This window comes from Oncorhynchus keta, chromosome 26 (assembly GCF_023373465.1).
Source record: "Oncorhynchus keta strain PuntledgeMale-10-30-2019 chromosome 26, Oket_V2, whole genome shotgun sequence".
NCBI lineage: Eukaryota > Metazoa > Chordata > Actinopteri > Salmoniformes > Salmonidae > Oncorhynchus > Oncorhynchus keta.
In genome coordinates, this window is record NC_068446.1 from 30,822,554 (window position 1) to 30,834,751 (window position 12,198).

Below are 12,198 nucleotides of genomic sequence, written 5' to 3' on the forward strand. Positions count from 1 at the left end.
CAACTTTGCAGCTTTATGTGGACCATTCACACGAGGGGTGTGCTGTGTGTGCAGCTTGGAAAGGAACCAATTGGGCCCTGGCTGCAAAGGGAGCACTCATAAAGACAGACGACTTTTCATTGAATCTCAGTCCTTTTTCTGCTCTTTTCTTGTCTAAGAACAGCTGTGTTATTCCCACAGTTTTACTCCCCTTTCCCGAACCCGCTCTAGATGCTCTGAGCCGGTGAGGGTTCAGCCTCACACTTGGAAGCTTAAAATTTAATGAGACTTTTACTTCATAGTTTATCCACCTCACTGCTTTGTACTGTGGCGAGAGAGAGAGATTCTGCACAGTGATATCTTGACAGGCCCAATGAAAAAGATTGGGTAGATAAACAAACATGGGAATGGACATGGAAGTAGCAGGCCACTCTAACATGACATCTAAAGAGAAGGGCTTTTGTGATGACTGAAATAAAGACCTCTCCACAGAGAGGAGAGAGAGGGGTTTAGTGATGACTGAAATAAAGACCTCTTCACATAGAGGAGAGAGAGGTGTTTAGTGATGACTGAAATAAAGACCTCTTCACATAGAGGAGAGAGAGGTGTTTAGTGATGACTGAAATAAAGACCTCTCCACAGAGAGGAGAGAGAGGGGTTTAGTGATGACTGAAATAAAGACCTCTCCACAGAGAGGAGAGAGAGGGGTTTAGTGATGACTGAAATAAAGACCTCTCCACAGAGAGGAGAGAGAGGGGTTTAATGATGACTGAAATAAAGACCTCTCCACAGAGAGGAGAGAGAGGGGTTTAGTGATGACTGAAATAAAGACCTCTCCACAGAGAGGAGAGAGAGGGGTTTAGTGATGACTGAAATAAAGACCTCTCCACAGAGAGGAGAGAGAGGGGTTTAGTGATGACTGAAATAAAGACCTCTCCACAGAGAGGAGAGAGAGGGGTTTAGTGATGACTGAAATAAAGACCTCTCCACAGAGAGGAGAGAGAGGAGTTTAGTGATGACTGAAATAAAGACCTCTCCACAGAGAGGAGAGAGAGGGGTTTAGTGATGACTGAAATAAAGACCTCTCCACAGAGAGGAGAGAGAGGGGTTTAGTGATGACTGAAATAAAGACCTCTCCACAGAGAGGAGAGAGGGGGTTTAATGATGACTGAAATAAAGACCTCTCCACAGAGAGGAGAGATAGGGTTTAGTGATGACTGAAATAAAGACCTCTCCACAGAGAGCAGAGAGAGGGGTTTAGTGATGACTGAAATAAAGACCTCTCCACAGAGAGGAGAGAGAGGGTTTAGGGATGACTGAAATAAAGACCTCTCCACAGAGAGGAGAGAGAGGGGGTTAGGGATGACTGAAATAAAGACCTCTCCACAGAGAGGAGAGAGAGGGGTTTAGTGATGACTGAAATAAAGACCTCTCCACAGAGAGGAGAGAGAGGGGTTTAGGGATGACTGAAATAAAGACCTCTCCACAGAGAGGAGAGAGAGGGGTTTAGTGATGACTGAAATAAAGACCTCTCCACAGAGAGGAGAGAGGGGTTTAGGGATGACTGAAATAAAGACCTCTCCACAGAGAGGAGAGAGAGGAGGTTAGTGATGACTGAAATAAAGACCTCTCCACAGAGAGGAGAGAGAGGGGTTTAGTGATGACTGAAATAAAGACCTCTCCACAGAGAGGAGAGAGAGGGGTTTAGTGATGACTGAAATAAAGACCTCTCCACAGAGAGGAGAGAGAGGGGTTTAGTGATGACTGAAATAAAGACCTCTCCACAGAGAGGAGAGAGAGGGGTTTAGTGATGACTGAAATAAAGACCTCTCCACAGAGAGGAGAGAGAGGAGGTGAGTGAAGCATCACCAGGACATGTTTAACCTCTTCACCTTTCGTATTAGAGGCTGAGAGTGTGGCGCAGTGGCACGATGGCTGCAAATAAATCCACTGTAAGTCTCCCAGGGACTCTGAAGCTCCTGGAGTTCATGTAGCAGTCTAAAGGTGCCGAGGCTCTGCCGGAGCTATGGGTTCACACATAATCCACCCTGATCAATACAACATATCTGGGAGAGCCAACAGCAGGGCAGAGACACAGACTGAGAGGATAGAAGAGTACAGAAAAGGAGACAGACTAGGATCTGCATTGGCATTGCACTCACACACTCAATCCACAATTAACCACAATTCCATAAGTGAGCACACTCCAGACGGCAGGACAGGACAGGACAGGAAGAAGGCTGGGGCTGCAGCATCCTCCCTCTGCCTAGCTCTCAGACAACTTAATACTGTCAGATTATATATTCCAACCCTCCCCAAGAACCTGGGAGCCTCCTCAGCAGGAGAAGAAGCAAACCAGCTCGGCCTTTTAATAGCTTTTTTAGTGCTGTGGAGTAAAATCTTCACTGTTTGCCACTGCTGCTCATTCCTGTATTCCAGTCCTGCATCCCTGCTCCCAGACTCGCTTCTAGTTATACCCCATAATAATGTTAATGGGACAGATAGTAAAACCGGGACGGACACAAAACAAGGCCCTTCTACCGGTATGACTGGGATGTGTAACCTTGTACTGACACTTACGACAGAGTATGGACTGTGGGTCTGGAGAGGAGATGAGATGGGGGGGAGGATGAGTGTGTGTGCTCTATTACAGTGTTGTTTTACCCTCACCCTACTATCTACGAGTGCATGCTCTTCATTGTTTAGTCATACAGTGCACTTAATGAGCAGGGGCCTAATGTGGTGCCGGTGGCGAGGAGAGGAGAGGAGAGGCAGGCAGCTTTGTGAGGCTGTGCACTTATGGCTAGCCAGCCGTAAGGGGAAAGGGGATGCTGAAAGAGACAGCGCTGAATGTAGAGAGAGAGGGGGAAGACAAGAAAAACATCTATATTCATCTTCCACTCCAGTGACGATCTTTTAGCATCTCTGGCAACCTGCAAATCTCGCCTGCATAAACAGAGCCCAGCCTCGAGCCAGATTGTTGAGCATGAAAATTAAATGTCATTGACACATTCTCAACCCCCTCAATAGTGAATTCAGAGAGAGAGAGAGAGAGAGAGAGAGAGAGAGAGAGAGAGAGAGAGAGAGAGAGAGAGAGAGAGAGATTGTTTTTAAATACCTTTATTGGCACAATTGTTACATCATTAAAAGCACAAACATTACTTCATTTTTTAACAATCCTAGAAAGTTAGAACCAAGCCTCCTTCCCTGTCCACTGTACATAGAACCCCCATGACACCCCACACCCCTACAAAGTTCCCCAGACGGTTCATCAACCCCCTATCAAATCAAATCAGACTTTATTTGCCACATGAGCCAAATACAACAAGTGTAGACTTGACCGTGAAATGCTTACTTACAAGCCACTAACCAACAGTGCAGTTCAAGAAGAATAAAACATTTAAGAAGAAGAGGAAGAATAACGAGGCTGTTGTCGTGTCTTTGGCTATGACATGCTATTCTATAAAATCATTTCTCTGTAATTAATATTACCTGATTAAGCTAATCAGGTAGATAATTGACTAGAAAGTCAGGGCACCACAGAATAATGTTTATAGAGTTGTTATCTTCCGAATAAACTCTTAAAGACCTGGTTATCTTTTACCTCAATAGCAGTTCATATTTAATCGTCGCCTGATTCAGTCTCATCTGAAAGTTGTAAATTCTTGGTTATCTTCATGAACCCTGGCTAACAAGTTGAATCAGCAATACAAAACTGGGTTTAATTATTTATTTACGAAATACCTAACTAATCACACAGAATTACATACACAGAATGAATCATACATTGATTACAAATGATGTCATAAAGGAAAACGACCCTAGCGGATAAGGCCTGGTTACACAAAGAGAGGGGGTTGGGTTTGAGTGAGTGTCACGGTTTTCTAATGGTGAAGGAGAGTCGGACCAAACTGCAGCGCGTATATTGTGATCCATGTTTATTTACACAACGTAACACAAATCCAAAACACAAACTCTACAAAACAATAAACGTAGTGAAAACCGAAACAGCCTTAACTGGTGCAAACTAACACAGACTAAGGACATCAAGACACTCAGGACAATCACCCACGACAAACTCAAAGAATATGGCTGCCTAAATATGGTTCCCAATCAGAGACAACGATAAGCACCTGCCTCTGATTGAGAACCACTCCAGACAGCCATAGATAACCCCACTAGCTACAATCCCAAATACATACACACCAACACCCCAAGACAAAACACACCACAATACAAAAACTCCATGCCACACCCTGGCCTGACCCAAGACATGAAGAAAAACACAAAATACTTAGACCAGGGCGTGACAAAGAGTGGGAAGACTGAGGAACAAAGGGAGAAGCTATGCTATCGTAAATACAGTATCTTATGCATTCTAAATGCCCATTTGAAAAAGGAGAATGCAATAAATATTTACTCTGAGCTGCGCTTCGGTAGATGGGAGGCTGGGTGGTTCAGCATGGATCTCTGGTCCTCTGAAGAATATCTGATGGTAGAACGAATACTTGGTAGTACCGTCGTCGTGGGGTAGAACAAATACTCTGTCCGTCCTCTCCTAGCCCACGTCTACAGTTGCTGCGCTAATGCGACGGCTAGGAGGTATCACTTCTTTAGTGAATAGGAGTTAAAAGTTCATACCAAGTTGCCATACTTTAAGCTCATGCTATAGTCTGGCTGGTATAGTCGAAATGCATCCTTCCGGGGTGTAGGTCATCACCTTCACACTGAAATTTGATGCTAATTTTGTTAGGTTCTCTAAGGTTGGCTTAGTCCTGTAGGTGGTCTTTGTCCTTTCAACGTGGTGACCTCAAGTCCACACGTCCTTGAAACAGCTTATTATCTGAGCACTTTTAACGTAGGACTGTCGCCCTAACGTCCTCGGAACAGAAAGTTACATTTTCGTCAAGGGGTTTATATAGTGGTGAAAGAAGGGCGTGTTTCATAGTTTACATCCCATGTCTGTTCACTTGGGCGGGGCCTCTGAGTGAGCAGAGTGGTGTTCTTCTGACAAACCGTTCTCTCATTAAGAAGCTAAAAAATTACATTTCATCTTTCACAAATAGTTTCATATTTAAACATTTAAATTGCACAACAATTCCATGTGAATCTGAAAACAAGAATGTGTAGATTTTCCAAGATACAGTTTATGTCGTCCTATCGTCAGTAATCATGTCTCAGATGTCAACTGAACTGACATCATATTCATTAAGTCCCAATGCATATTTTCAACTGGTTGGATTACCGAAATATGGTTCCGTTTCCCATCTTTTGATGTCACCAAACTCTCTCTCAATGTTAACAAAGGGATTTTCAATAGTCACATCGGTAGAGTAGAGAAAGGAAAAAGGGGAAAGGTATTTATTGGGGTCATGAACTTCCCCCACTCAGACCAACGTCATGACACTATATACAGGGGGCACCGGTACAGGCTAGTTGAGATAATCTGTAGTTGTAGGTGGGGGGGTCAATGTAAATTGTCCGGTGGCGATGTTTATGAATTGTTTAATGCAGTCTTATGGCTTGGGGGTAGAAGCTGTTGAGGAGCCTTTTGGTCCAAGACTTGACGCTCCTGTGCCGCTTGCCATGCGGTAGCAGAGAAAACAACTTGGGTGACTGGAGTCTCTGACAATTTTATGGGATATCCTATACAGTGCCTTCGAAAAGTATTCAGACCATTTGACATTTTCCACATTTTGTTACTTTACAGCCTTATTCTAAATTTGATTCAATTGTTGTTCTACACATAATACCTCATAATGACATAGCAAAAACAGGTTTTAACACATGCAAAATGTACAAATAAAAATCTGAAACATGACATTTACATAAGTATTCAGACCCTTTACTCAGTACTTTGTTGAAGCACCTTTGGCAGCAATTACAGCATTGAGTCTTCTTGGGTATGAAGCCACAAGCTTGGCACATCCGTATTTGGGGAGTTTCTCCCATTCTTCTCTGCAGATCCTCTCAAGCTCTGCCAGGTTGGATGGGGAGCGTTGCTGCACAGCTATTTTCAGGTCTCTCCAGAGATGTTTGATCGGGTTCAAGTCCGAGCTCTTGCTGGGCCACTCAGAACATTCATGGAATGTCCCAAAGCCACTCCTGCGTTGTCTTGGCTGTGTGCTTAGGGTCGTTGTCCTGTTGGAAGGTGAACTTTCTCCCCCGTCTGAGGTGCTGAGCACTCTGGAGCAGGTTTTCATCAAGGATCTCTGGAAAAAGTCAAGGGGTTTGAATGCTTTCCGAAGACATTGTACAGTATATATGCTCCAGTGTGAGCCAAGCCTGCACCTTACGAGGCGGTCCCTTCGCCTGTTGGCTATGCTATACCAAGGCCCTCCAACAAATAGATCCAGAGTCATCCCCAACCATACGCAGAGAGAGAGAAACCTCCCCACCTCCCCAATGTGTAGTAGGCAGCCAGGGAGTTAGCTGTAGCCCCATTGTGGCTTACCACACAACCCCCCTACAACATCCCACAACCCCCCAGCCCCTAATAGCACAAACACAGCCCGCAGCTATCTCCCCAGCCTGGCCCCAGCCTCACCAGCACTCACTGCTATTATTGACTATTTCACATCAATTTCAGGGAGCCTCTTATCTCGCCCGACGCACAACCTTTCTACACTGTCAGATCAGAGTAATATTTTGGCCTTTTATAGGGATCGATTGGGCAGTTTTGAGGGGGAGGCAAGGCGGAGCGCAACAAAGGTCAAATGTAGTGCTAAATCATTTGAAGATTCTTAATGAATGGTGTGTGGCAGATGCACCTGCTGGTTTCATTATGGCAGCGCAGCAAATGGAAAGAGGGAGAGAGAGAGAGAGAGAAGGGGGAGTGCTGGATCAGAATGAGAGAGTTGGAGAGAGAGAGAGAGAGAGAGAGAGAGAGAGAGAGAGAGAGAGGGGGTGTGTTGGATCAGAATGAGAGAGTTGGAGAGAGAGAGAGAGAGAGAGAGAGAGAGAGAGAGAGAGAGAGAGGGGGTGCTGGATCTGGATCAGAATGAGAGGAGAGAGAGAGAGTGAGAGAGAGAGAGAGAGAGAGAGAGAGAAGAGAGAGAGAGAGAGGAGAGTGGGGGTGCTGGATCAGAATGAGAGAGTTGGAGAGAGAGAGATCAGAATGAGAGAGTTGGAGAGAGAGAGAGAGAGAGAGAGAGAGAGAGAGAGTGCTGGATCAGAATGAGAGAGTTGGAGAGAGAGAGAGAGAGAGAGAGTGCTGGATCAGAATGAGAGAGAGAGAGAGAGAGAGAGAGAGAGAGAGAGAGAGAGAAGGGGGTTGAATGAGAGATTGAGAGAGAGATCAGAATGAGAGAGAGAGAGAGGATCAGAATGAGAGAGTTGAGAGAGAGAGAGGAGAGAGAGAGAGAGAGAGAGAGAGCTGGATCAGAGAGAGAGAGAGAGAGAGAGAGAGAGAGAGAGGAAGGGGGGTGCTGGATCAGAATGAGAGAGTTGGAGAGAGAGAGAGAGAGAGAGAGAGAGAGAGAGAGAGAGAGAGAGAGAGAGAGAGGGAGGGGTGCTGAGAGAATGAGAGAGTTGGAGAGAGAGAGGGTGCTGGATCAGAATGAGAATGAGAGAGTTGAGAGAGAGAGAGAGAGAGAAGGGAAGTGCTGGATCAGAATGAGAGAGTTGGAGAGAGAGAGAGAGAGAGAGAGAGAGGAAGAGGAGGGAGTGCTGGATCAGAATGAGAGAGTTGCTGGATCAGAATGAGAGAGAGAGAGTTGGAGAGAGTGAGAGAGAGAGAGAGGAGAGAGAGAGAGAGAGGAGTGCTGGATCAGAGAATGGAGAGAGAGGAGAGTGCTGGATCAGAATGAGAGAGAGAGAGAGAGAGAGAGAGGGGGAAGTGCTGGATCAGAATGAGAGAGTTGGAGAGAGAGAGGGGGGGTGGATCAGAATGAGAGAGTTGGAGAGAGAGAGAGAGAGAGAGACAGAGCGAGAAGGGGGGAAGTGCTGGATCAGAATGAGAGAGTTGGAGAGAGAGAGGGGGTGGATCAGAATGAGAGAGTTGGAGAGAGAGAGAGAGAGAGAGACAGAGCAGAATGCTGGATCAGAATGAGAGAGTTGGAGAGAGAGAGAGGGGGAAGTGCTGGATCAGAATGAGAGAGTTGGAAAGGGAAAGAGAGAGAGAGAGAGAAGGGGGGAAGTGCTGGATCAGAATGAGAGAGTTGGAAAGAGAGAGAGGGAGAGAGAAGGGAGGAAGTGCTGGAGCAGAATGAGAGAGTTGGCGAGAGAGTGAGAGAAGGGGGGAAGTGCTGGATCAGAATGAGAGAGTTGTGGAGAGAGTGAGAGAAGGGGGAAGTGCTGGATCAGAATGCTAGAGTTGGGGAGAGAATGAGATAATGGGGGAAGTGCCGGATCAGAATGAGAGAGTTGGGGAGAGAGTGAGAGAATGCGGGAAGTGCTGGATCAGAATGAGAGAGTTGGAAAGAAAGAGAGGGAGAAAGAAGGGATGAAGTGCTGGATCAGAATGAGAGAGTTGGAAAGAGAGAGAGGGATAGAGAAGGGAGGAAGTGCTGGATCAGAATGAGAGAGTTGGCGAGAGAGAGACAGAAGGGGGAAGTGCTGGATCAGAATGCTAGAGTTGGGGAGAGAGTGAGATAATGGGGGAAGTGCTGGATCAGAATGAGAGAGTTGGGGAGAGAGTGAGAGAATGGGGGAAGTGCTGGATCAGAATGAGAGAGTTGGAAAGAGAGAGAGGGAGAGAGAAGGGAGGAAGTGCTGGATCAGAATGAGAGAGTTGGCGAGAGAGTGAGAGAAGGGGGGAAGTGCTGGATCAGAATGAGAGAGTTGTGGAGAGAGTGAGAGAATGGGGGAAGTGCTGGATCAGAATGAGAGAGTTGGGGAGAGAATGAGATAATGGGGGAAGTGCTGGATCAGAATGAGAGAGTTGGAAAGAGAGAGTGAGAGAAGGGGGGAAGTGCTGGATCAGAATGCCAGAGTTGGGGAGAGAGTGAGATAATGGGGGAAGTGATGGATCAGAATGAGAGCGTTGGGGAGAGAGTGAGAGAATGGGGGAAGTGCTGGATCAGAATGAGAGAGTTGGGGAGAGAGTGAGAGAATGGGGGAAGTGCTGGATCAGAATGAGAGAGCTGGGGAGAGAATGAGATAATGGGGGAAGTGCTGGATCAGAATGAGAGAGTTGGAGAGAGTAAGTGAGAGAATGGGGGAAGTGCTGGATCAGAATGAGAGAGTTGGAAAGGGAAAGAGAGAGAGAGAAGGGGGGAAGTGCTGGATCAGAATGAGAGAGTTGGAAAGAGAGAGAGGGAGAGAGAAGGGAGGAAGTGCTGGATCAGAATGAGAGAGTTGGCGAGAGAGTGAGAGAATGGGGGAAGTGCTGGATCAGAATGAGAGAGTTGGGGAGAGAGTGAGAGAATGGGGGAAGTGCTGGATCAGAATGAGAGAGTTGGGGAGAGAGTGAGAGAATGGGGGAAGTGCTGGATCAGAATGAGAGAGCTGGGGAGAGAATGAGATAATGGGGGAAGTGCTGGATCAGAATGAGAGAGTTGGAGAGAGTAAGTGAGAGAATGGGGGAAGTGCTGGATCAGAATGAGAGAGTTGGAGAGAGCGAGAGAGAAGGGGGGGGGGAGTGCTGGATCAGAATGAGAGAGTTGGGGAGAAAGTGAGAGAATGGGGGAAGTGCTGATTCAGAATGAGAGAGTTGAGGAGAGAATGGGGGAAGTGCTGGATCAGAATGAGAGAGTTGAGGAGAGAATGGGGGAAGTGCTGGATCAGAATGAGAGAGTTGGGGAGAGAATGAGATAATGGGGGAAGTGCTGGATCAGAATGAGAGAGTTGGAGAGAGAATGAGATAATGGGGGAAGTGCTGGATCAGAATGAGAGAGTTGGGGAGAGAATGAGATAATGGGGGAAATGCTGGATCAGAATGAGAGAGTTGGAAAGAGAGAGTGAGAGAAGGGGGAAGTGCTGGATCAGAATGAGAGAGTTGGGGAGAGAATGAGATAATGGGGGAAGTGCTGGATCAGAATGAGAGAGTTGGAGAGAGAATGAGATAATGGGGGAAGTGCTGGATCAGAATGAGAGAGTTGGGGAGAGAATGAGATAATGGGGGAAATGCTGGATCAGAATGAGAGAGTTGGAAAGAGAGAGTGAGAGAAGGGGGAAGTGCTGGATCAGAATGCTAGAGTTGGGGAGAGAGTGAGATAATGGGGGAAGTGCTGGATCAGAATGAGAGAGTTGGGGAGAGAGTGAGAGAATGGGGGAAGTGCTGGATCAGAATGAGAGAGTTGGGGAGAGAGTGAGAGAATGGGGGAAGTGCTGGATCAGAATGAGAGAGCTGGGGAGAGAATGAGATAATGGGGGAAGTGCTGGATCAGAATGAGAGAGTTGGAGAGAGTAAGTGAGAGAATGGGGGAAGTGCTGGATCAGAATGAGAGAGTTGGAGAGAGCGAGAGAGAAGGGGGGGGAGTGCTGGATCAGAATGAGAGAGTTGGGGAGAGAGTGAGAGAATGGGGGAAGTGCTGATTCAGAATGAGAGAGTTGAGGAGAGAATGGGGGAAGTGCTGGATCAGAATGAGAGAGTTGGGGAGAGAATGAGATAATGGGGGAAGTGCTGGATCAGAATGAGAGAGTTGGAGAGAGCGAGAGAGAAGGGGGGGGAAGTGCTGGATCAGAATGAGAGAGTTGGAAAGAGAGAGAGGGAAAAGGGGAAGTGCTGGATCAGAATGAGAGAATTGGAAAGAGAGAGAGAGAGAGAGAGAGAGAGAGAGAGAGAGAGAGAGAGAGAGAGAGAGAGAGAGAGAAACACTTAGAAGAGCACCTTCACCAAGGTCAATATGTGCTTACTTGTGCCGATGTCAATATTAGCCGCTCCAATCTCAAATAATCATTTGTCCCTGGTTTGAGTGGCTGGACCAAGTTTAAACCACACACTCTTAGAAAAAATGGCTCCAAAAAGGGTTCTTTGGCTGTCCCCATAAGATAACCCTTTCTGGTTCCAGGGCTACATTTTTTTGGTTCTATGTAGAACCCTTTTGGGTTCCATGTAGAACCCTCTGTCCTACATGGAACCCAAAATGTTCTTACCTGGAACCAAAAAGTGTTCTTCAAATGGGTTCTCCTCTGGGGACAGCAGAATAACCCTTTTAGGTTCCAGATAGCACCTATTGTTCTAGCGCAGGAAATAAAAGGAAAATATCCCAATACTGTATATTGGAAAAATAGTGAACAATTTATTGTTTATTAATGCACATAATCTTACTAGACAAGTAAGTTAAGACCAAATTCTTATTTACAGTGACAGCCTAGAAACAGTCTTGTTCAGGTGCAGAACAACAGACTTTTACCTTGTCAGCTCGGGGATTCGATCAAGCAACCTTTCGGTTACTGGCCCAACGCTCTAACCAATAGGCTACCTGCCGCCCCATTATGCTTCCTTGCATTATGTTAAATATGATGGAGGGTTATGGTTGTATCTGAAAAGAGGACATTAACAATATAAATAGAGAAGCTTCATATGACTGTGTGGCCGTACGTATGCATGCAGACCGCAAACACACGGACATAATATCATCAATAAGACAAATGTTCGGTCATGTAGTATCTGGAAAGCTATAAAACTGTGAGCTTGATGTTCGATGAGAGGAGCCTGCTAATATTGACGTTAACAACAGACCTAATGGCATACGAGCAGCTCATGCTGAACCAATAAACCATCCAATTACATTATAATATATAATAATAATTATTATTAACATTATCACGCATGACTTGTTTCAAACTTGAGAAGTGAACTCTAGTTCTTTAGTTCATTATCTAAACATACATATAGTAGCCGATAATGACTGACTGTGTGGTATGTCATGTTGATGATAATGAGATTGACATATCAACTGCTGGATAGAGGTCTTGCAGACAGAGGAGGGTTGTTTGGTTAAGTGTGCGGTCCCTCTCTCCTCAGAACGGCTCCGATTCTCTCCCCCCCCAGGGCGCGTCCTCCAGCCTGGTGGTGAAGTTTGCCGACACCGACAAGGAGCGCACCATCCGCCGTATGCAGCAGATGGTCGGCCAGTTTGGCATCTTCAACCCAGCCATCGCCCTGCCATTCAGCACCTACAGCACCTACGCACATGCAGTGAGTTAACTAACACAACCCATTACCCCTCTTACCCCTCAACACCCCCCAGGGCAGGGCTGTGAGTTAACTAACACAGCCCATTACCCCTCTTACCCCTCAACACCCCCCAGGGCAGGGCTGTGAGTTAACTA

At 46.4% G+C, this 12,198-nt stretch overlaps 1 protein-coding gene across 12 annotated transcripts in view; it reads left to right on the forward strand.

Annotated features, from left to right (window-relative positions):
* LOC118359241 (CUGBP Elav-like family member 5) overlaps nucleotides 1-12,198 on the forward strand; it is a 418,411-nt gene that overhangs the window by 359,435 nt on the left and 46,778 nt on the right. For 6 of the 12 annotated variants that reach the window (XM_035737648.2, XM_035737651.2, XM_035737649.2 and 3 more), the window contains exon 6: nucleotides 11,891-12,064. In XM_035737648.2, coding sequence (XP_035593541.2) covers nucleotides 11,891-12,064 — 174 coding nt within the window. The remainder of the gene's footprint in view (nucleotides 1-11,890; nucleotides 12,065-12,198) is intronic. The other 6 variants (XM_035737655.2, XM_035737657.2, XM_035737659.2 and 3 more) reach the window with 1 other exon arrangement.